This window comes from Myotis lucifugus, unplaced genomic scaffold (genome assembly GCF_000147115.1).
Source record: "Myotis lucifugus unplaced genomic scaffold, Myoluc2.0 scaffold_190, whole genome shotgun sequence".
Taxonomy (NCBI): domain Eukaryota; kingdom Metazoa; phylum Chordata; class Mammalia; order Chiroptera; family Vespertilionidae; genus Myotis; species Myotis lucifugus.
Window position 1 is genome coordinate 958,318 of NW_005871238.1, and position 25,254 is coordinate 983,571.

Genomic DNA, 25,254 nt, shown 5'->3' on the forward strand with positions numbered 1-25,254 from the left:
TTTTAGTGTGTTCTCCATTTCAATTATTGTATTCTTTGTATCTGACTAGTTCTTTTTTATGGTTTCTATGTCCTTTTTTATGCCAACTATCTCTTTTTGAAGTTCTCACTGAATTGACCTATTTTTCCTCTAAGTTCTTTAACCATCCTTAAAATCAGCATTTTGAATTCTATATCTGATAGAGTGCTTGCATCCATTTCATTTGGTTCCTTTCCTTGAGATTTTTTTTCTGTTCTTTCATTTGGGATGTGTCTCTTTATCTCCCCATTTTATCTGTCTCTGTGTGTTTGTTTCTATGTATTAGGTAGATCTGCTATGTCCCTCAGTCTTGCTGGGTGGCCTGTGTATTTGATGTTCTTTGGGGCCTAGTGATACATCCTCCTCAATCACCTGAGCCAGGTACTCCAGGTTGTCCCTTGTGTGGGTTGTGTGTGTCCTTTGTTTGTAGTTGAGCCTTAATTGCTATTGGTACATCAGTGATTCAGAATGACCCTTAGACTGGCTAGCTGTTAAGAATGGCTCCTGTGCAGGGGCTGACCCCATGGAGCAGGATTTGCCCCTGTGGAATTTGGTGCCTCTGAAGACCTCCTTTCAGTGTACCACTTGTAGAGCTAATTGGTGGTTTTAAACTGGTCACAAGTGTGTTGTTTCTGTGATTTCTTTGAAGGAACTGCAGTGCAGATCAGTGTTAGATGCTGCCGGTAACTGTCCCAGGGCTACCTGTTAAGAATAAAGTGATCTGCAGTTGAAGGCTGCCTGTGCTTGGCCTGGATGCTTATGGGAGGGGGCACACTGCCAAGTGAGAACAGCTTCCACCAGCATCAAGCCTGAGGCAGGTAAATCAAAAGTTCAGGGCACCAAAGCCTGCTGCCACCAGCCAGTTGCCCATATGTCTGTAGAGGTAAATTTTTACTTATATTTATTCATGGACCACCCCCCCCAAAAAATACAAAAAACAACAACATGGATTAATTAATTCATAATAGGAAAATAATCTAAAATAAATGATAACACTTTATAAATAATAAAATTATTTTATACCATTGCTTATAAAATTATTATACCATTTGCCTTTACCAATGAGAATAAACCAAAGAATTATATGTCTGATGATTAACAGGGAAGACTTAGAATTTTATTGTTATTTTAGTTATTGCAATGATGGTGGCATGTATGCCTATGTGTGACTTTCAACCAGTATCATCCTAGGAGACAGCCAAAGATACAATATAATGGACCCACAAAAATGTTCCTACATTTCTCTGGGCTCTGCTTATATATTGACCAGTTTTCCTAGATATTGTAACTTACAGTTCACAGGAAAATTGTAGTAGCATTAGATGAGAAATACAAAGATGAATATATACTTATAAAGAAAAATAACATTATTAGTTATTTGTTTTTCCCCTCTCTATTACTAGAAAGGAAAAAAATTAAAATAATACATTTCAAACTATGGATATAATAGTTTCTATTTATACTGAAGAAAAAAAGACAATCATTTACTTGATCAAAAAAATATGTCATAAATACTTAAAAAATTCTAATTATTTTTTGTGGAACAAATACTGTATTGGTAGAAATTGGTATAATTATTTTTCTGGATGTTTTCTCTTAAGAATAATTCTCATGTTATATCTAATAGTTATAAGAGTGATTCTCGCTAAGGATAAGTGCTGGAGGTTATGATATATATAAGCACAAAGCCAAAACCAAACCAGGGCCCATTTCTTACCGTGATCTTTTCTTCCTGGGCAGTGAAGGCTTCTTCAAAGTCATCGTGCTTCTGAAGAAGGGTCTCTACAGCACCCAGAGAGTTTCCCAGGTCCTCATTCTCCAGGAAAGCCTATAGGAGACAGAAAGACACACCTGTGCTGTACCTGATGGGTGAAAAACATGCCTTTGGAATATCTCTGAGACAAGAACTAAGGAAGGAGGTGAGGGAGTTGGAGAGCAAGGTGGGAATTAACACGAAAAGTTTAGTAGTTAGAGATGAACCTCAAACAGCAGCAGCTTCAGACTTTCTTCCAGTCCTCTCATAGAACTCATCACCCTTGTCTCTATGTCTGTTCACATAGAAGTCTCCCAATCAATGTAGGCACTGTTCTGAGCTCTCAAAGCTGCCTCATGAGGACCACTCACATCCCCCAGAAAATCTCTGGTTAGTCCTGCCCGACTCATCATAACCCCTTTACAATTTGATATTATTTTTTCCTTATGTTCATTTGAGATCAAACTCTCTGCTATGTATTTAGGTATTTATTTCCATTCATTTGTTCATGAGGGACTAGTAAAAGCCTTGTATAGAGAGTGGTCAATCTTTCCTTTGTGGTTCACTCTTCAGTTCCCGGGACAAGCTTAAGACCAAGGAAATAGTTGTGAGACTGTAGATACTCATCATGGTAAGCAAGGGGTGAAAAATTGGTTCTGGATACTTGCTGAATCCTTCCTGTTACCTCTTGTCTACTCATCCAGCTGTCCACTTGCTCACTGTCACGGTAGAATAGGTGCAAGTCCAAGCACTGCTCATACTGATGCTGACGCTTGTCCCATAGGTCCAGCAGGGCAGCCCAGTTGTTGGCAAGTTTTGTCATCTTTGGAAAGGAAAAGACAATGCATCAGGAAGGTCTTTAATTAATTTATCTCAGTCTACTAAACAGAAAGTCTACTTTACTGAGCATCTAATAAATGCAAGATATTTTGAAGGATACAAAAACGAACAGTAAATGAGCTTTTCTTATAGGCTTCAACAGCTGAGTGAATAAATGTAGCATAGAAAAAAATGGGATAAATACCATAAAAGAGGTACAGCACATTTAATATGCATAAATAAACAAGAAAAGATAAATTCTGATTGGAAGACCCAAGGAGTAGAAATATGGGAAGTATATTACTAAATGAATATTTAAAAGGTGGGGAAGAGATAATGCCACAAATAAGTAATTACTCCAAGTAATTGTTAGATGATACAAAGTGCTCAGAGAAAATAATGTGCTTTTAAAAGGTGGACATTTGATGAATTTCAAGTTCTTAGAGCACTTAAGTTATAAGACTGAGAAATTTTCATCCTATTCTGAAAGCAAATAAGAACCACCAAGGAGAGAGAAAGTGACATTACCAAACCCATAAAAAAGCCCGCGTTTGCCCAAGCATCTACCCAAGGAAACTCCAGTTTATAACCACAGCTGCTGTGAACTCCACCAAAAGGGCAGCACAAATTCTCAAAATCTAAGGATAATAGGTAGGTTTTAAAAAATGTAGGGTTCTATCATCCCTCTGGTAGAAAATTGTGAATAATAAAAGCCATATTATAATGTTTCCATAGATTACTGGGGAAATTCAAGTTATGGTTATCTCAACGTCATCCATCACACAGCACTGGACACTGTGCTTAGAATGTAATGAAATGCAAAGAAGCCTAAGGATATTATTTTAAGTATCACCCCAAAGAGTTCCTGGGACTTGGTGACTGGAACAAAATCTCTCTGAGGGGTCAGGTAGTTGAGATGAGCCCCTGCGATCCAGGAAGTTAGGATGATGGTAAACCTAGTTCTTTATTTTGTGGAATTCTAAATGTTCAAAGCCTTTTGGTTAATATGAATTTGAAAAACACAGAAAAAGAAGAATCTGTTTAATTTGAAATTGTATTGAGGAGAAAAGAGAAAGTACACGTGCCAGGCACCTTGGGGAACCCAAAGATCAATGAGGTGCAGTCCTCACAGAATTCATAATCTAGGGATGATCATGGAAAAGTAATAAAACAGATTATATGTGACAAGGAAAAATGATATGGAGGCTTCAAATTAGGCTGTATGTAGGTTGGTGAAATTAAATAGGTCGATGATACAAAGATTCAGTGGTAAGCACACATCTTGTCCTGGGAATTTCAAATTGCTCAATTTAGCTAAAGCAGTATGTGAAGGAAGCAATGTGAAAGTTGGCATCATATTACTAATATCTTTATATGATGTCTATCCTCTTCCCATTGAGAGATTACTATATTATTATGAGATTCAGTGAGAGCTAAATATACATCAAAATTTCACAAACTCTGGTAAACGAATCACCTTTTCCAAAATTTCACTGGAGGCTTCATGGTTGACATCCAGCAGGGCATGACCAGTCTCATCAGCAGATTGGAATCGGTCATCATAAGAGTCAATCTCATGCTGTGGTCACAAGACACAATGGCTTAAAATGCAGCAAGGAACTTTATGGCATTCTTAGCACCTCTCCTTTCCTCCTCTTGAGGAGGATCTTTCTCTTTACCTTATGCTGCTGATGCCTGTCCAGTAGGGCTTCCCCACCAGCCACATCTGTGGGCAGCTCATCAGCGTTGATTAGTGCAGTCTTCTCTGTCATCCAGCCTGAGAGTTCATCATAGTCAGATAAGAAACGCTGGTACCTGTGGGAGAGGTAAGGTCAAGGCCAAGAAGGAGAAACCAGATGTAAATGGACTTTGTTGAAGGGTTAGGGTTGAGGTGAGCTAAAGGTGCAATATGCTCCTTGCCCTAATTCTACCCTTCCCCTTCCCCTGATGGACTTTCTGTTCCTTTAATTGTTCAAGTTGTAAGTCCTTGACTCCAGGCTGTGTATTTCTTGGGTAGACATGTCATTATGTGATGAGGCACGTAGGCATGACATCTCGAACATCACAAGGTCACACCTACCCCAGAGGCACTTGAAGTAAAGTACTCCCAATGAGGCCGATAAATAAGCACACAATATAGAAACAAAAATAAGCACCTTGTGAGAAGGGGGGACTAGAGTTAGGGTGAGGAGGCCTCATGTATCTGTGTTCACCCTTAACCCTATTAATAAAAACAACACTCACTAATACAGTTCAAAAAAAATTAAATGCTCACCATTTAATTTTAAATCATAACATTAAGATAAGCAGTATTTTCTGGTGATGTAATGACTCAAAAAATTAACTACTGAAATGATACCCATGTTTTTGACGAGCCAACCCACATTCAGGAAATAATTCTAGATTTAGTATTAATACACTCATCAGATTGGAAATTTCTTTCAGTTCCTTAGTTAGAACCAGGATTTTGACATTTCTTTAGCTGCTTTCCCAGCTTCCTGGGCCACTTCATAGCATCTTACAACTAAACAAACAGAGGCAGAGGAAAGGTGTGCAGGTGAGCAGAGGTGTCATGCTGAGTATTCGATAGGCCTGCAAGAGACTTCTCTTGGCAACTTAACACCTATTCTGCTTCCACTGAGTGGGCAGGGAGTTCGAGTGCCTCGTTGTTTTACTGCTTTCGCTCTTTTATTTCTGTTTTGAGTACTATGCCTGAATTCTGTAGAGGCAAATAGAATAATAGAAAGGAAGAATTCTGCACCAAAAAGAAGCCTGCAGCTTTGCATATCTGCTGGTAGCCAAGGCACGGATGTGCTCCCAGTTGGAGACCAAGTCTTCTTTCATCTGCTGGATCTGAGGTGCGTCTGCAGGATGGGAAAGCTTCAGCTTGTCTGCTTTGGCACATAACTCCTTCACCTTTAGGATGAAAAAGACACCTAGTGGGAAACCCGAGCGCTCTGGGTTCTCCTGGGAGACTTATATTGGCGTGATGCAACTAAACGATCATATAAATAATAATAGTTTATTAATACATATTTATTGACATATTTATATTAATATGCTAATGAACTATATCAATAATAATTTACTAAGCATTTTTGTCTCTCGTGCTAAGCACTTCACATGTGCTTTCTTGATTTATAGTCTTTATTTAATAAAACTCTAAAGTACAAACTATTCCTAGTCCCTTTATGTGATAACAGAGAGGTAAATACTGTATTTTATTTGCTCAAGATCACTCAGCTAGTAACTGACAGAAGCAAGGTTTAGACTTAAGTCTGTTCTTCACCAGCCTGTATACTGTTTCCATAAATATGAGTGTGGGAATCAGAAAGACATTTCTGCTTAAGAGGACAAGAAATGCCAGTAATGCTAGCTCATTTTGAGCACAATTCCTGAGGAGCAGGGTTAGCAGGCAAAACTATGGATATGGGTGACTTTCCACATGTTACCATTAGTCCTTTATTAAAACTAACTAAAATCAGGTATTGTCTAGGGCAGTGATTTTCAACCATGTATAGCAGGGATTTTTAAAACATGCTATGCCTGACTATTTAGTTAGGGATACTGACCTCTTTTCCTTTAGATTGTCAAATAGAAAAATGACGATAGCCAACACAACAGCAGCCACCTGGTGTGACTGCCCTGTCTTGGGCCATAAATATACAGGTCATATAACAGAGTTGCATCTTATTGGTCATGTCACATAAAAAGGTTGTGTCTCATTGGCTAATTCTTGGTACCAGAAAAACTTATGTACAAATATAGGCAACTAACTTTTTTTAAAAGTTACTTGGAGCAAAATATATAAAATGAAGGATATCCAATATTCAAATACAAGTTGTGAACTCAAAGGAGGAAGCACAGAATTTCGACTTTATTGAAATAGTACATTTACTGTGTTCTCTGGAGGCAAGATGGTCAATAAATACCTCTTCTAGCTCAAGGGGTCAGCCACTCCTCCAATAATGGCTTACCTTGTCATCCATGACTGCAAGGTTCCGCTCAAGGCCCTTGTGACTGTGAAACAGTGCCTCGGAGCTAACGAGGTCTTTGCCATAGTCCTCAGAGGTGAGTTGGGGCTCCTTCTCCTTGATCCACTGGATGGCTTCAGTCACATCCCTGTCAGACATCCATATGAGCTCCAACAAAAGAAGATAGCAGGCATCCCAGAGCAAACAGAGCCCACAGCAAGGTCCAATCCAACTTACCCAGCTAGAAATTACTCTATCTTCCTATGCTCCAGCAAAAAGTAATGTAAAGAGTTCTTGTTTTTAATGGTTTCCTTTGAGATGTAGAGACCTGCTCAACCTGACCATTGAGCCTCCAGAAAATTCTCATGTCATGGTCAACATTTCATGAATGTCTTTCTTCTTCTAAGCTCCATCTTCCTCCCCCACCCAATTCTCATCTGCTTTCCTTGCTTTCCAGAGCTTTCATCACTAATTCCTGGTGCTATTGTCATTGCTTTGGGCTCCAGCCACCATAAACTTGGCTATAGAGTGGGTTACAGTTTTCTTAACTGCCTAAATGTCTTAAAGGCAATCCATGGTTTTCTTTGCGGTATTGGCCACTAATTGCTAACAGTAGGACATGGTGCTAATGCAGTGCCTGGACTCATACCTTTTGAATCGCTGGAGGTCTGCAGCGTTGGACAGTGTTTTCCGTCGCTGGAGAGCAAGACCATGGAGACGCTCCCAGGCAGCATTCACCTCGTCCTGCTTTGATTTAATCAAAGGCAGTTCTGGATGGTTCTCCTTTGAGAGGAAACAAATGCTGGAGTTATGCAAAGGGGAAATTATTCCACCACTTAAACACTTTCCATTTCACCCTGGTTCATACTTTGTCAGAAGTGAAGAACAACTATAGAGCCAGATACTGAAATTCTAATCTGAACTACATTACAAAATCTAGAAAACTAACATGCTAGATGTATCTTTCTCACAGCACTGGTCTAGCCTACTAGCACAGTTGCCCAATCATGATGTTATTTCAGAGCTCTACCTTTTCAGAGCTACACCCCCTGAACATCATTGATACAAAGAAAAAGGAGAAAAAATTCCCTTTGTGAAGCATGACTTAATTTTCCAAACTTAACATTGTAGTTCTTAAAACTTTTGGGGTCCTAACACCTTCAAAAATCAAATGAGAACAATCTTTCTCTCTCCAGAATTATATACAAATTCACACACATTTAATTTTGCTGAAAATTAAAACTGGCTTCCCAGTTTTCTTGCATATTATTATATTTATTTACATACATTTTTGCAAATCATCTGAAGTGTTGAGATTTATGAATACTACATGAGTCAAGCAGCGCCAGCCTGTTTGGATACTTGGAAATTTTGAGTAGTTCCTCTATGGCAGTGGTTCTCAACCTTCTGGCCCTTTAAATACATTTCCTCATGTTGTGACCCAACTATAAAATTATTTTTGTTGCTACTTCATAACTGTAATGTTGCTACTGTTATGAATCATAATGTAAATATCTGATATGCAGGATGGTCTTAGGCGACCCCTGTGAAAGGGTCGTTCGACCGCCAAAGGGGTCGCGACCCACAGGTTGAGAACCGCTGCTTTATGGCCATCTCCCTAGTCCTCTTGTCCCTATCTCTTCCCATTTCCATTTCCATTCCAAAGGCTCTCCAGACAGAATTTTCTACATTCTTCTTTCTGAGTGTATGGCCCTCTTTATTGCAGCTGTGTGAGCCCCACTTCCTAAGAGCAGGAGATAAACTCTGAATTGGATTAGTCCTTATTGTGGTAGATTGGAAAAAGTAGCCATGATATTTTGCCATGAGATCCTCCTTTCAAGAGACAGACTCTATTTCCTCACTCATTGGCTATGGATTTGCCTGTGAGTTGCTTACTAACAGTATGTGGCAGAAATGATACTCTATTAGCTCCAGCACTTAGGCCTTAAGAGGTATTTCAGCATCTGTTCTCACCTATTGAAACACTGATACAAAAAAACACAGGGCTATTGAAATATGAGTCCATATAGAGAAAGCTTTCATTATCCTGCCAAGACCCCAGACACTGGGCCAAAGCCATCTTAGATCTTCCACTTTAACTGAACCACCAAATAACTACAGCAACTTAAAAATGCCAGGTGGGATGTGCAGAACTGCCCAGTTAAACAACTGAATCATGAATCAGTGAATCTGACTTATTATGTCATGAAAAAATAATTTTAATTTTCAGCAAAATCATGTTTGCTTTTTTAAATTTTGTGGCAGTTGGTGATAGCAACAGATAAAAGTTTCTAAAACAAGAGAAATATGAGAAATTTAGGGACTGTTGGAAAGGTAGTGGCTCATTTTTTCTACTCCATTATTTATTCATCCTGAAATCTTGGTTCTATTAACTCAGAAAAAATAATTGCCATTATAAACCTGTAGTGATAATAAAACCATAAATGGAAAAGCATAAGAGCCACTGTTAGAGTCTCTACTTTTTTATATACATATAAAATCAGACTGGCTTTCCAGTTTCCTTGCATATTATTCTATTAGCTCAGATATTGAAAACATATTTAAGCATTTTCTTAACTACAGTTAAATCTGCTCCTTTCCCTCTGCCTCTGCACAGAAGTTATCTATAATGATATCATCCTATATAATAAAAGGCTAATATGCAAATCAACCAAACAGCAGGACAAGTCACTATGATGCACACTGACCACCATGGGGGAGACGTTCAATGCAGGAGCTGCCCCCTGGTGGTCAGTGTGCTCCCACAGGGGGAGTGCCACTTAGCCAAAAGCTGGGCTCACCCGCCTCCACAGCAGTGCTAAGTCAGCAGTCGGACAGCCCCTGAAGGCTCCTGGACTGCAAGAGGGCACAGGCCAGGCTGAGGGCCCCCCCTCCGAGTGCACAAATTTCGTGCACTGGGCCTCTAGTATCCTATATAATAAAGCGCTAATATGCAAATGGTCGTCATGCCCTCACGCCGTCATGCCTTAATGGCTCAGACACCCAACACTGGGGAGAGAGGATTGGTGACCAGCCAGGCACAAATGAGCTCATGAGAGAGGAATAGGAACCAGCCAGGCACACATGAGCTTGCGAGAGAGGAATGGGGACCAGCCAGGCTGTGGCCCGGGAGAGGGTCGAGCTGCCTGCCCCACGGTCCTGGGCGCCAGCGGCTGCAGCTGTGGCCTAGGAGAGGGACAAGCCACCTGCCCCATGATCCTGGGCCCCTGCAGCTGCAGCCCAGGTGAAGTTGCCTGCCCATGATCCCCTGCGGCTTTGGCCGGCCTGGGCAAGACTGGCCCGGGCGAAGCCGGCTCGGGTCCTGGGTGCCTGCAGCCAGCCACAGGGAGGGAAGCCTGGGTTCAGGTGTCTGCAACTGGCTGGAGGAGGGAATCCTGGGTCCCGGGTGCAGAGCGAGGCAGAGATGGTTAGGGGCAATCAGGCCAGCAGGGGAGCAGGTAGGGGTGATCAGGCAGGTAGGAAGAGGTGGGTAGGAGCGATCAGGCAGGTAGGAAGAGGTGGTTAGGGGCAATCAGGCAGGCAGGCAGAGGGGTTAAGGGTAATCAGGTAGGCAGGAAGAGGTGGTTAGGGACGATCAGGCAAGCAGGCAGAGGGATTAGGGGCGATCAGTCAGGCAGGTAGGTGAGCGGTTAGGAGCCAGCAGTCCCTGTTTGTTAGAGGCAGTCAGACATCCCCCGAGGATTCCCGGATTGGAGAGGGTGCAGGCTGGGCTGAGGGACCCTCCTCCCGTGCACAAATTTCATGCACCAGGCTTCTAGTATATTATAATCGCCCACCATTATTTATATTCTTTGCTATTTTATTGATTCTTCTTTATGAGGAAAGAGTGCTGTATAAACATTAGTAATTAGTGTAGTGCACAGTGCAGTAGCAACCTCATTGTATATTTCATTTCTCTATATGCACTCACTCACTCACTCACACCTCCTTTTCCATGGACTGGCAAGGGATGGATCCACAGAGAAGAAACTGATTTGGGCATGTCACTCCAGGGACATGCATCTCTATTTTCCCACAATGCCCTATGTACCCCATGTCACACCTACTAATGACCACAAGTTCTTTTTGAAGATCAGGACCCTATTTCTGAGTTGACCCTTTTGCTCTCTACCTCACCTCAGCACACTTATTAGCGTATTCGTTCACTCCATCCACTCTCCCCTTCCGAGCTGCCAGGTCTACTTGGAACTCTTCAAACTTCTTATGTAGAACCTCTGTGCGTTCCCAGTCTTCACCCAGCTCTACAGATGTCACTATGGCCTCCTGTAGACACAGAAAAGTCTATTGAATCACCAGCAATCTTTAGGAATTCCTTTAGGTAAAATGCCTCAAATCCCTGCCTTCTTCCTAGGATAACTCAGGAGATACAGGTGGAGCCTGGGAGAACCACTTCTAGAAAGAGCCAGAAGCAGAAGCATATTTCCTAAGGTGGCACTCTGGCCCAGGGGACAGTGCTCTTTGGGCTAATACTTTAGAGCAATCAGGGGTATTGTTGGCCAGAGCCTGTGGAAGCACCCTTTATGTTTTGAATCATAAAATATAAATTTGGAACATAAAAATAAATTCATCCTTGTTCTATTCAGCTGAACATACTTAATATCTACAAAGTCATTCATCTTTAAGTATTAAAAAAAAGAGACCTTCATAACTATAGACACTGAGAGACAAGGGACTAGGGAAAGATCTGGCAATACTTTCAGCCTAGACCTAGAGTCAGAGTGAAATTCTAGAAAAAAGAGTGAAATATCACGGAAGGTAGAAGGGGACAAGTCTAGATTATCTTCCAGTGCACATTTTTTTGTGTAGGTCATGTCTTCTTCATAGTCAGTCATAATTTAGACTTACCCTCTCCCCTACCGTGTTAACAATCTCCGGAATATCTCTAAATCTTTGCCAACACGTCTCCTTCTTTCAAGGAACAAGTCCAGGAACAGACACCCTGCCTTTTTTATGGAGAGCCTATATGAAACTGCTTTGGGTGATGGGGATAGAGCGCGGTGAGTCCTACAGGCATACTGTTTAGCCTTATACCTTGTCTCCAATCCACTCCAGGATGTCGGCACACTCCTGCAAGTACTGCTGGAGCCTCAGGGCCTGCCGAAGGAAGGCGCCCTTCTCCTGAGTCAGCTCCACCAGCAGGTCCCACAGGCGGCGCAGCTCCTCCAGATGGACCTTTGGGGAAGAGAGACAAAACTACTGAGGCACAGAGGCTGTGGATCAGGTGCAGACTCAGAGACTTGTGCAGAGAGGGGCCTGGATAGAAATGTCTCCTCCCATTCACTTGTGCATTAATTGCTCAACAAATATTTTAAAGGGAAGATAGGATCTATGTGGGAACAGCTATTAAACTAAGCCATGTATTATCTTTCATAAGACAACAATTTTTAGAAATGCTTTGGGGTTTTAGATCATAAAATGATTACAAACACTAAGATGGGAAGAGTCAAGGATTCATGGAAGAGTGCTCATCGGAACTGGACTTTAAGAAACAGAACTTTGACAGATAGATAATAGGCAGAGGGTGTCCTGAGCAGGGGCAAAGTCACAGAAGAAACTTAGAATGAGCTGTCTGACAGAAAATATCAGAACTACAATTTTGCTAGCTTACAAAAAATAAAATGAATGGCACCAAAGCAATAGAATTTTGAGAACATATAGTTGAGGGCTTTGATGGCAGGTTAGCTTGGATATTATGTAATACATATCTTATGAAATTGAAGTTATCATCTTTATCATGTCTTAAAGAATCCTGTATCTTACAATTACTCCATTGTTCAAGGTAGTAGTAGACCACATTTCTCTCTAAATCTAGCATGATACAGTCTGACATAGCCCTAGTGATTCTGATGGAAGTGAAGATGTTTTAAACATTTCTCAAACTTTTTAATTAATGTAGGAACTTGGCAGCAAAACTGTGATTAATAAAAAAAAATGATTTCTATTTTATATCAATAAATACCTTTTGAAATTCTTATTACCGATTCTTTCCTAATAAAGTTATATTCCGTATCACCTGACTATATTTTGTTGACAGTAAAATGGGGTCGAATTTGCTAAATATGGGAAGACAAGCTCCAATTTTTAAATATGTGACACAAATGTATTAACAATTTTAAAAGGACATAAACAGTACAAACTCCACTTACAGAAAAAAGATCCTGAATGGACTATATAATCTACGTTGGAACAGTACATAGATTAAATTAGAAAAGAGCTAATACATTAATAGTGAGTTCCAAAGTGGTGTGATCTTCAGTGTTCAGTGTGCAAGAATTTCCTGAAAAAAGGGGTTTGTAGGATTTTTTTCAAAGTGATCAGGAGGGTTTGGAGGTCTACAGTAGTGATCAAACCGTGTAGGCTGTGAAGAGAATGACTTATTATGGACAAAGGGATAAAGATTTCAGAGAAGATTCTCAGGGAGAGCATCCCTTGTTCGAAAAGTTTAAGGGACAAGGACTCTCAGACCTGAAGAAATAATTGGGGTACTTGGGAAAGCCATTTCATCTGGGAAATGTAGAACCAGATTGAAGTGGCTTGATCTTGAGTCCATTTATTCTGCAGTGGCATAAGGAGGATGTGGTGCCATCAACAACAGCTTTCGGATCATAGCTCTTCTCCCCACCCCCAGGAACACAAGGACAGCCCATCGTTTTTCTTACCCCAACCCCAGTAGAAGATAAGAGACAGACGCCTTAATTCCAAGCCAGCTGCATGAAAGCTCATATTCGGCATAATCAATTAAAGCCCCGATAAAGTAGTCAACAATTAGAAGCTTATCTTTGAGAGCCCTACCACATCTTTACCTTGGTGTCCTCGTGGGCAAAATGGCCCTCAGCAAATCGGACTTTCCTGATTTCCTCCAGCTCAGGAATGACCCTCGATTTTGCTTGTACCTCTGCTTCAAAGGATTCATGCTTCTGATATTTCCCCTGAAGTTTAGAAATCACAGTTTATAGTTAAGGAAGCCTCGTCTCCCTGGACCACAAAGAGGTCCCTCTGTTCCTCTTCTTACTTTTAGTCAGAACTTCTTGTTGCCCAACCTAGATTAAGTGACAACCTATGACCATAGCTGGAGCAGTCACACCCTAAAGCAGCGGTTCTCAACCTGTGGGTCGCGACCCCTTTGGGAGACCATGGGCAGGCAACTTCACCTGTGCCATTTGCAGGGGTCGCCTAAGACCATCGGAAAACACATATATTATTACATATTGTTTTTGTGATTAATCACTATGCTTTAATTATGTTCAATTTGTAACAATGAAAATACATCCTGCATATCAGATATTTACATTATGATTCATAATAGTAGCAAAATGACAGTTCTGAAGTAGCAACGAAAATAATTTTATGGTTGGGTCACCACATGAGGAACTGTATTAAAGGGTCGCGGCATTAGGAAGGTTGAGAACCACTGCAAAGGAAACGGGACCTCTCATTTGGACTTGACAAGGGGTATGACTAGTATTTTGTAGAAAAACCAGGAAAACTCTGGTTAACTCGTTCTTCCTGAGGAGAGTGGAAATCAGTAGTTTCAGAAGCAATGACGTCTCTTCACTCAATTACATCCTTAACGACACAAAATATTAAAATCACACAAATAAATTGCTTAGACTCTCAGCTACGGTTTTGCCCATAGTTTATATTTGTAGAATGTTATCTAGAATGACAGTCCTTTGTAAAGAAGGCACTGAAGCTTAAAAAGTTGAAGGCATGGGCTACTTACAGGCAAAATTACTGCCCCTAATAGATAGTCTAATCTTTCTATTACATCCTCGTCCTGCAGTTAACCAAATATACACTTATTACAAGAATATTTCCTTTTCTAGAGATCTTGTGGTCTGTTCTGGGGAAGTTCATGGAACTGAGTGACCTGTATGTTAGTTGGGTCTTCATAGCTCTTATCTCCTGCGATCTTGAGTTTCTCCAAGATCCACTTCTCCAGGTCATCCGCATCCCGTCTGAAAACCTGGTAGTGGTAGGAGTCTTCAAGCTTCTGGCCCCTCTCAGCAACCAGGTCCTTGAACCTCGCATACCGGGCCAACACCTCCTGGCGCCGCTCCTGGATCTCCTCGGCTGTTTCCAGCACCTTGGGCCCACCGCTCTCCATAGCCTGCAAGTTAGAAAGCTCTGTCCATTGCTGGCTCTCAAGTTCCTAGTACGCTGTCACTCTTATGTGTCCCAAGGCATTTGCTCATGTTCAAATTTACTTACATTCATGTATCTTTAAGCCTGTAAAAAGCCTGTTGTTAGTACTTTTATATAATTTTAACCATATACGGCTAAGACGAGGCTAAGAACTCTTGATCAGCCAGAACACTTTGCCAACTTTTCACACAAGTCTGTGCCATTTATTGAGTTATATAAATAGAATTAATTTGGACTAATAATAAATGTTATGTTTAAGCTAGCAAAATCACTGTTTCAGATGGATAAAAATATAATTTTATTGTTTTCAAAGGCTAATAAGGTTGACAAGTCCTAATCATTCTGAACTCAATGCAATGAATGATTAAAAATGGCTTGCAATTAACTTTACTAATGATATACACAAACGTTTTGAAATGTTGTTTTCTTCTTCCTTAAAAATGTAGCTCATAGATGCTTTACTCTTTTTATTTGCTTAATTCATAAGCACTACAAATTAAAAGTTCAGCCCTCCTTATCTCCAATTTTTACAAATGTCAAATTATTAGTATCTTTGGAATTAGCTTTTAAAATATAAAACATTGTACTCTCAAGCAACATAAAATATTACCTTTCTACAGTGGGATCTAACTAATTTGTGATGATATCTTACAAGTTTCCATGGAGTCCATCTTCATTCATCTGGATAAAGGTACAGTCTCCCCTAGTTTATCTCAGCCAGAACATTCAATTTAAAGTTCAAATTTCCGTCTCTTTCTTTCTAAATATAATTACTACCCTGTGGATGTCCTTTACTAGTCGGGCTAGAGAATCAAATCATTCTATGGAAACCTAAATCAGTATTGTGTGTTATTTTGTCCCAAGTTACTTAATCGTTCTCTCTGGGAGCCCATGGAAGCAGGTCATGCTGGATTTTAGTGCCGTATAGCCACAAGTTCAAGGTAACTGTTCAAAGTGAGACATTCACACAAAAAAGAGAATTAGAATTTAACTTTTCTACTTCCTAAGAGTCAAGGACAATTTTTAAACCTCCTGTCAAAGACAGCACAGAAATTTCAAAGGAGATAGTTTTTCTCATTCTACTAGGGACAAACTGCACTGTGAAGAATTCTGGCCCCGGTCAGCATGGCTCAGTGCTTGTACGTGGACCTATGAACCAAGAGGTCACAGTTCGATTCCCGGTCAGGGCGCATGCTCGGGTTGGGCTCATCCCCAGTGTGGGGCGTGAAGGAGGCGGCCGATCAATGATTCTCTCTCCTCATTGATGTTTCAATCTTTCTCTCCCTCTCCCTTCCTCTCTGAAATCTATAAAAATATATTTAAAAAGAAAAGAATTCTTTACTCACCGTTTCCTTGGGAAGGTGTTCTAGTTTTCCTAAAGGTCTAGAAACTGGGAAGATAAAATGTATCCAAAAGAGAGAGGCAAAGAGGGAGAGAAAGACAGACAATTCACATGAAATTGTCTAGTCTAATTCAGATAGTGACTAGAGAAACGTTACATATGTGTCAGAGAAAGAAAAAAAAAAGCCTTTTTCTCAGGCTCAGAATCCCGCCAGCTACCACCTCCTTATCTTAGGAGACAGAGGCAGCTTGAGGCAGCTGCGAACTTTCACAGATGCCCAGTGACTCAGCAGTTTTTGGGGGGACAGTGGCTCTTAAAGTTTCTCAGTAGGACTTCATAAAAAATAAAAGCAAGGTTTTTAGAGGAAAATTTAGGGAAAAACACACAGTTACAGATGTAAGATAAAGAGGCTGTGTTAAGATTGTGTTTTGTTTCTTTAATTAGTTTCAGAGTTTAGGTCTGAGAACCATAAATTAAGAAATAATTTCATGTTGCCCATTCTTCAGACTCTGTGCAGAATTACAAGAACTCAGGGCATACAGAGGTTCCTGTTCCAACTGGTCCCTGGGAAATACAACTCAATAACTTCGTCCAGACCCCACTGCAGACTTCTAACAGCCTTTAATTCAGCAAGGTATCCTAATTCTTGCTGTAGAACCGTTGCCTAAATAGAAAGAAAATTTTATTGCTGGCCTCACAGATTGGGTTGTAAAAATCTGATTTGGCTCCAAAGGAAGTAAGATGTGTATGTCTATTTGTACTTCACGAAACAAAATTTAAGATACCTCGTTTGACAAATGAATGGCTTCACAAAGCATTTGAAAATGGGTCAGTGATCTAAAATGTGAGATAAAGTCATCCTATTTTCAGTTTAAATGCATTTTATTTTATTATTTTTAATGGAGAGAAAAGGAAGCAGAAATTCTCTCTCAAAGGCATAGTTGTTTTTGTTTTTGTTTTTTTACGGCAACTTTACAAAAATGAAGCAAAAAAAAGGAAGACAGTGGAATGGTTTCAGATCCTCCTATGAAGCAGTGGTGTTGCCAGTGGGAATGGGGTTTTTTTAGAGTCACAAGGAAAGCATTCTGGGAGACCAGGTCTGGGAGGATGTGGTTTATTGAAGAAGGTGGAGCAAACACAAAGGACTGTCCTGGATGCAGCTCTGGTGTCTCCTTTCCATCCATCCGTTCCGCCGTGGAAAAAGTCCAGCCTTGTCTCTATTAAGCCAGAAATAGGGCCGATGTCCAGAGGGTCTGTGCCATTTGCTCAGTCCACATCTGTCCCCATGAGGCAAACAAATGGGAACAGACATCGATCGGCCGCCTCCTGTACGAGCCCACAACCCAGGCATGTGCCTGAACCAGCAGCCTCTTGGTGCCTGGGATGATTCTCAACCAACTGAGCCACACCGGCTGGGCCTGCTGTTTTTTCAAATGAAGTAATCAACTTTCCCATCTTTTGTGGGCTTTGCTGGTTCCTACCCCTAAGCAATCCATTTCCCAGATCTTCCAGAGTTCTGTGTCCTTTGTCCAATCTGATCCTTCACCCGGCCTATGCAAACAGACATTTATATAGTCACCGTGTTGGTTTCTATTGTGCATGCCTCATGGTAGAAGCACCTTCCCCAAGGCCATCTTGGCTTCTAGTGGGCATGCTCCTAGCAGAGGAATTTCTCCTGCTATTTTTACTCCTTCCCCCATAGTCTGGAGGGATGGACTGGTTGTACTCTGGGAAGATTGAAAAGAGGCCTCTCCTCCCTAAGGGGTGGGAGCACTGAAGGATGTTCATACCTTGTCAGGGCGATGCTCTGATCCCCTGGGGTACCTTTGAGTGCTGCAACTTCCTAGCAAGCAGGCTTATGCTTCCTGTTTGCTTATCTGAATAATGTCTGATTCTCTTTGCTCCTTTCCTTTATTGATATCTAGCTACCTATGTTAACAATGGCATTATCCATGCCAAACTTCATTCTAGTATAAATCCAATTTGAATAATCGAACTTTCATGATCTACTAGATCAGAGGTTCTCAACCTGTGGGTCGCCACCCCTTTGGGGGTCTAAAGACCCTTTCTCAGGGGTCACCTAAGACCATCGGAAAACACATATATAATTACATATTGTTTTTGTGATTAATCACTATGCTTTAATTATGTTCAATTTGTAACAATGAAATTGGGGGTCACCACAACATGAGGAACTGTATTAAAGGGTCACGGCATTTGGAAGGTTGAGAACCACTGTACTAGATTGAATCAAAGTTCTACATTTTCAGTTTTCCCTGTTCCTGGATCATGTCACCCAAAGAAACAGAGTGAACTTAAATTCTCTTCTTAAAAGTCTAGTACTACTTTACTTTTCCATATACTTTTATTATATTCAAATCAAATTTGAGTACTAAAGGCAGGGACATAAATCTTTTATAAAAAATGCATTATATCACATACACCGAAGAAACTCTGACTGCAGTTGAGGTGGAAAGGTAACATTTTTGTATCTTTATTCAAGAGATAAGATGGACCACCTTCAATTAGAATCTATCAAATCTTAATTTACATGTCAATATGATTACTTTACATTATTTTCTCATCTTTAGAAGATTTTGCAAAACAAGTATTCTAGACCCCGTTTTTATGTGAGAAATCAGAGAGAGTCCCTGAGAGGTAAGCTCCTCCCATGGTTATTTGGTTTGTATGTTTTTAAACAGAGCCGAATCCATGTTACTATGTCCATCATGCCACGGTGCTTCGCATCTGTGTTGGTCTGTCTTCTCCCAGGCCATCAACATTGTTGAAGGTCCTATTCCAGGACTTTCTCACCAAGAATGCCAACCATGTGATAACCTATGACCAAACAAATAATGGGAAACAATCAGCAGGTTTGGCCATCAGGAAATAAAATAAATGTGGATAAGAACAATAGTCTTTAAAGCGTGTAGCAAGGTAGTTATGCACAGGAGACACTCAGGAAAGAGGTTTCATACTGATAAAGAAATGTTTGTTCTTTGAATTTTTAGTCACTACAAAAAAAAAAAAAAAAAGAGGCCCTAACCGGTTTGGCTCAGTGGATAGAGCTTCGGCCCGTGGACTGAAGGGTCCCAGGTTCGATTCTGGTCAAGAGAAGGGGGCGTGCAGGAAGCAGCTGATTGATGTTTCTCTCTCATCGATGTTTCTAATTCTCTATCCCTCTCCTTTCCTCTCTGTAAAATAAAAAATAAAAAAAAGAAACGGGTGAAATTAAAATTTTAAAAATGCATGGTAAAAGTTTCTCTGACAGCCCTCTGGCTGTTAGTTTGGCCCCGGCTGACTTTAAATTTAGTCCCACCCTATCTTCCAAAAGGCTGACAACGTTTGCCATTCTCTGAGCATTATTCACCATTGTTAGTATATCATGGTGCAACCTTGGGATTTATGGAAGTGCACGATGAGAAAATCTTCAACCCTGGTGGCTTAACATTTGGACCGCTGACCTCTTGCCACTTCTATGGTTTTCTGAGAATGCCTATCGGCTCTGATGACATAGAGACCCTGGTTAGAGAAGCTCAGGTAAAGAATGCAGGACAGATACTGTGGACCTTTAGATTCATGTCCATCTTTAAAACTGCATGTTGTTGCACTGTGCATACATGAGTGCTGAGAGGTACAGAGGGAGCTTTTGAGTTCACCATGGACGTTTCCCTAAAGAGACGTCTTCAATGAAAAGTGGGAGCGATTCGGAGGGCTGTTTTATTTGGTCATGGCTATCAGCCCTGAGCAGACACATTCTTCACACACTGGTTTAATCTGCCCTGCCCAGCTTGCCTGAACACTGCTCAGTTATCAGATCCTGGGCTCAGTAACACCGAGAGATGCTTTATATACACAATTTCTGAAGTCTTCTCAACTTGCATCACTAAAATTCATACGTTTACTGTAGATTTTTTGGAAGCCAACTTTCTCAACTTATTTACCAACAGGAAAAATGTGTTAATTTTAATGTAAATCATTTTATTTTTTTTAGAGGTCATCATTATGTTATTATGTTTTAAAAATAATTTTTGTTTCTTCAGAATTGGTTCTCATTTAAAAATGTCTCCAATTTTTGGTTCCTAAATGGATTATAATATTACACAATATTATTCAGAAAAGTAAATTAAAATATTTTTTGCAGTTTATTGTCTCCACATCAACTCTTATTGCTTCAGGTCCTCTAAAGATATTTATCTCTTAACCCTATTTGAAAAATTATATATTATTCAGTTTTGCAATTCTATAATAAAAATAGAACTCCTGTTTCCCCATATTATTATCTTCTCTCACTCTACTTTTTTTATTTTATTATTTTCTGTTTTATTTATTTGGTATTACGACAATGAACAAGAAAACCCATTATATTTTTACAATGAATTATGTAATCTATAATAATAAAAGCATAATATGCTAATTAGATCAGAAGAAGTGGAGCTGTGAGGGAAGCCCAGGTCCCAGGTGCCAGAGAGAAGCCGGTGCCAGCAGCCGAGGGAAGGAAGGCCTCCTCTTGCACGAATTTCGTGCATTGGGCCTCTAGTTAAAATATAAAGAAAGCTTGGGAAAATGGAAAGTATACTGCTTTTGAAAAAGAAGCATGTAATTTGAGGACTTAATTCCACCATTTAATAATCAAGTGATCATTAGAAGTTTGCTTAAATGTTATTAAGTATATACTGGGAATAGTAATGACTAATCTATCTATTCCAGCCCTGGCCGGTGTGCTCAGTGGTTGGAGTGTTAGCCCAGGCCCCTGTCTGGTTGCAAGTGGGAGGCCACCAATAGATATCTCTCTCTCACATCAATGTTTCTCTCTCTTATTCTCCCTCCCTCTCTCTCTCCCCTTACTCTTTTCCTTCCACTCTCTCTAAAAATCAATAAAAAATATATCCTCACTCCTCAGATGAGTCTTAAAATAGTAATAATAATCCTCATCATCATTGACCTATTTCAGAGAATTGTTATATGACTCAATTTAGATGGTTGATTAAAAAGCATTTTCTATTTTGCCTGGCCACCTACTTAGCTATATGACTTTGAAAAAGATGCATAAGTCACTAAAACTTTAGTTTATTCATCTTTAAAGTGGGATATAACAATGCCTAACTTATAAGAATATTAAAAAGATAAAGTGAGATGAAATATATTAATGCCTTAGAATATTTTTGGCACATACTTAGTAAATGGCAGTTATTATGTATTATTAATCCTCTTTTTCTCCCATCCAACAATTGTGATCCTCCAGTTTCTTCTTATTCCCTGCATTTTTGTTCAAGTACCTAGTGCTTCCTTATAATTGAATTATAATCTCTACTTAAATAACACATCTATGGCCAACTCCAGTTCTACATTTTTAGTGGCAACTGGAAATCTCTACTTAAAAGTATTCTCACATACTCTAAATAACATATCTATAACTCATTTTATATTTGCCCCTTTACTATCTCTTATTTAGCTGTTCCAATATCTGTCAATAATGGTATTTCACTAACTAACTCAAACTAAATGTCACCTTTAATGACCTTTCTAACGTGGCCTCCATGTAGTCAGTTGTCAAATCCTCTTGGTTATTCATATATACACTCATTTCCTTTATCTTTTAGCTCCATTATTACAGAAAAGACAATTGCAGAATAAGGTCTGATGCCTGAATAGTGTTCAAAAGTTACCAGTTAAATAAATTAATGATACTTCCTATTCCCATCATTTCTTGGCTTAAATGCTTTCTACACACTATTAAGGTGCAATTTTTTGCATTAATACCCACTCAAAATTATCTAATGGCTTTCGATTGCTTGCAATATACATACAGGGTGTCTCCAAAACATGTATCTACACTTTCACAGCTGATAGCTCAATTGGTGTTTCTTTATTTTCAGCCAGACTAAGCTTTGAACAAAGGAAATTCATCCTAAAACATACTGGAAGTTTGAAAACATAGTTGAAGTACAAACACTGCCTTTATAATTATTCAAAGTGTGTATGCATGTGTACACATTTTAACAGCTGATAACTCGCTTTTTTCATTCCTTTCCGGGTTTAACTGATTTTAAATAATGGGTGAAGCCAGATTAGGATTTGGACAAAGAACATTTATCCACTAGGCTTTTCTATGAGGATACATAAGAGATAAAGCTTATGGCACAGAGCCAGCAATAGTTGATAAATTGAGGGCACACAAATACCGAACAAAATGATTCTTGATGTTTGCCATTCTATTACTTTGCGTTATCAGAAATCCCTGGACCAGAAGAGTCATCAGTTTGAAAATAGGTGTTGACCAAAAAAAATTACTCATTTCTGTAGATTCTTTTAAATTTTGAAAATGAACTGTATGTTAATAAACACTGAGTTTTTTTTCCTTTTATTTCTTTATTGATTAATGTATTACATATGTGTCCTTATTCCACCATTGTCCCCCCTGCCCCCGCCCTGCTCATGCCCTCATCCCCCTGGTGTCTGTGTCCATTGGTTATGCTAATATGCATGCATAGAAGTCCTTTGGTTGATCTCTCCCCCTTGCCCCACCCTCCCCTACCTTCCCACTGAGGTTTAAAGGTCTGGTTGATGCTTCTCTGTCTCTGGATCTTTTTTTGTTAATCAGTTTACGTTGTTCATGATATTCCACAAATGAGTGAGATCATGTGATATTTATCTTTCTCTGACTGGCTTATTTCACTTAGCATAATACTCTCCAGGTCCATCCATGCTGTTGCAAATGGTAGGAGTTCCTCCCTTTTTACAGCAGCATAGTATTCCATTGTGTAGATGTACCACAGTTTTTCAATCCACTCATCTGCTGATGGGCACTTAGGCTGTTTCCAATTTTGGCTATGGTAAATTGAGGTGCTATGAACATAGGGGTGCATATATCCTTTCTGATTGGTGTTTCTAGTTTCTTCGGATATATTCCTAGAAGTGGGATTACTGGGTCAAATGGGAGTTCCATTCTTAGTTTTTTGAAGAAACTCCATACTCTTCTCCACCCTGGATACACCAGTCTGCATTCCCACCAGCAGTGCACGAGTGTTCCTTTTTTTCTGCATCCTCGCCAGCACTTGTTGTTTGTTGATTTGTTGATGATAGTCATTCTGACAGGTGTGAGATGGTACCTCATTGTCGTTTTGATTTGCATCTCTCTGATAATTAAGTGATTTTGAGCATGTTTTCATATGTCTCTTGGCCTTCCTTATGTCCTCTTTAGACACTGACTTTTTATTTTTTTAAATATATTTTATTAATTTTTTACAGAGAGGAAGGGAGAGGGATAGAGAGTTAGAAACATCGATGAGAGAGAAACATCGATCAGCTGCCTCCTGCACACTTTCTACTGGGGATGTGCCCGCAACCAAGGTACATGCCCTTGACCGGAATCGAACCTGGGACCCTTGAGTCCGCAGGCCGACGCTCTATCCACTGAGCCAAACCGGTTAGGGCAACACTGACTTTTTAATCACTCAAAGTGTGTATACATTTTTTGGGACACCATATATATATATATATTTTCCTTTTTATTAAATTATTGAGGTGACACTGGTTAATGAAATTATACTGGTTTCAGGTACACAATTCCACGAGACATCATCTGAACACTGTATTGTATGTTCACCATCCCAAGTCTCAGTCCATCACCATTTATCCCCCCAACACCCTTCTTCACCTCCCCCACCCCACCTCTTCCCCACAATCACCACACTGTTGTCCATGTACATTAGTTTTACTCTCTCTCTTTTTTTGTTCAATCCCTCCACCCCCAGTTAGCCTCCCAACTCCTTCCCCAGCAGCTGCCAGCCTGCTCTCTATCTATGAGTCTGTCTCTATTTTGCTTACTATTTAATTTTGTTTATTAGATTTCACATATGAGTGAAATCATATGGTATTTGTCCTTCTCAGAATGGCTTATTTAAGTTAGCATAATGGTCTCCAGGTCCATCCATGTTGTCACAAAGGGTAAGTTTTCCTTCTTGCAAAATATATTTTAAAAGTCTCAATGCCTGACATTCAAAGACCTCCACATTCACCTAACCTGTCCCTTCAATGCTGTTTCTCCATACTTCACTCTATAAGCCCTCTGATTCAAACCAGACATATTTAATATCCTACAAAGTTCTTTAATTTTGTTAGGGTCAGAAATAGAATATTGGGGACCAGCTATAATTGTAAGAAATATGAATCATGCTCGGTTAACCGTGATTGTTTTGTTCTGATTAAAGAAGACACATTCTAACATGGCTGAGAGTTGCATAAGGGACTTGGGAGCTCCCCTGGAAATGCGGCCCATCCTCCACATCCAGGAGCTGCCTATCATCATGGAAAAATTTACAACCTTGTTGCAGAAACCAGAGGTGCCAGCCCTTTGAAAACCCCCAGCCCTCTGCATACCCCAAGGCCTTTGAAATGCTCCAACCCATATTACCTATAAACTGCCCATTTTGCATCTACTTCCCCACGTAATCGTCATCTTTCTACCCAATATAAGCAGCTGGCTTATGGTGGGGGACAAAACAGATTTTTGTGGATGACCTGCTGCTCTCCCATGCTGCTGGCATTATTGGAATAAACACTCTTATGATTCAACCCTGTATCTGCCTAATTGGCTCAAGCAGTGACAGGCAGCCCGGACCCATTGACTGTCTTACATTTTCACTTCTAGAGCTTAGTTTATCCTCTTTCAATAAACATACATTACTTGAGTTCCATGTGAGCCCCTGGTTCAAATATGAATAAATAATGATAATAATCAAATTTCTTATAATCTGTACATATAAACAGATATATTCAACAGCATATGTATGCATTAGATGCTTTAGCAGCACCCCCCCAAAAGAAAGCAAAAAAAACAACAACAAACAAACAAACAAAAAACAGTCTGGGGATCAGGAAAGACTTCCTGAAAGAGGGGATACTATGCTTAACCTTAAAAGCACGCACATGTATTTTGGGGAAAAGACAGGCAGGGTTGGAATTCCAGGAAGAGAGATAAAACAAAACCAAGAACAATGGATCAAACCAGCATTGTGAGAATACAGCTACAAGCAGTTTGGTTGCTGAGACTAAGAGTGTAAGGCAAGGAGTAGAGTGGGAAATGGGGCTAGAGATATAAGCAAAGTTCAAGAATGTCCTTTATCTTTCAGTTTTCTCTCTCTTAGACAAACCAAGTCCTGTTAAATGGGTACTGCAAG

The 25,254-nt window shown here is 40.0% G+C and overlaps 1 protein-coding gene across 1 annotated transcript in view; it reads right to left on the reverse strand.

Annotated features, from left to right (window-relative positions):
- The window catches only part of SPTA1 (spectrin alpha, erythrocytic 1), a 67,950-nt gene extending 53,258 nt beyond the window's left edge, over positions 1-14,692 (reverse strand). The window contains exons 1-11 of the mRNA XM_023760708.1: positions 14,456-14,692; positions 13,389-13,514; positions 11,617-11,757; positions 10,702-10,848; positions 7,214-7,347; positions 6,568-6,712; positions 5,352-5,506; positions 4,270-4,405; positions 4,068-4,169; positions 2,457-2,594; positions 1,736-1,846 (exon numbers count right to left, since the gene is read on the reverse strand). Of these exons, the coding sequence (XP_023616476.1) occupies positions 1,736-1,846; positions 2,457-2,594; positions 4,068-4,169; positions 4,270-4,405; positions 5,352-5,506; positions 6,568-6,712; positions 7,214-7,347; positions 10,702-10,848; positions 11,617-11,757; positions 13,389-13,514; positions 14,456-14,692 (1,572 nt within the window). The remainder of the gene's footprint in view (positions 1-1,735; positions 1,847-2,456; positions 2,595-4,067; positions 4,170-4,269; positions 4,406-5,351; positions 5,507-6,567; positions 6,713-7,213; positions 7,348-10,701; positions 10,849-11,616; positions 11,758-13,388; positions 13,515-14,455) is intronic.
- Between the last annotated feature and the right edge of the window lie 10,562 nt (positions 14,693-25,254).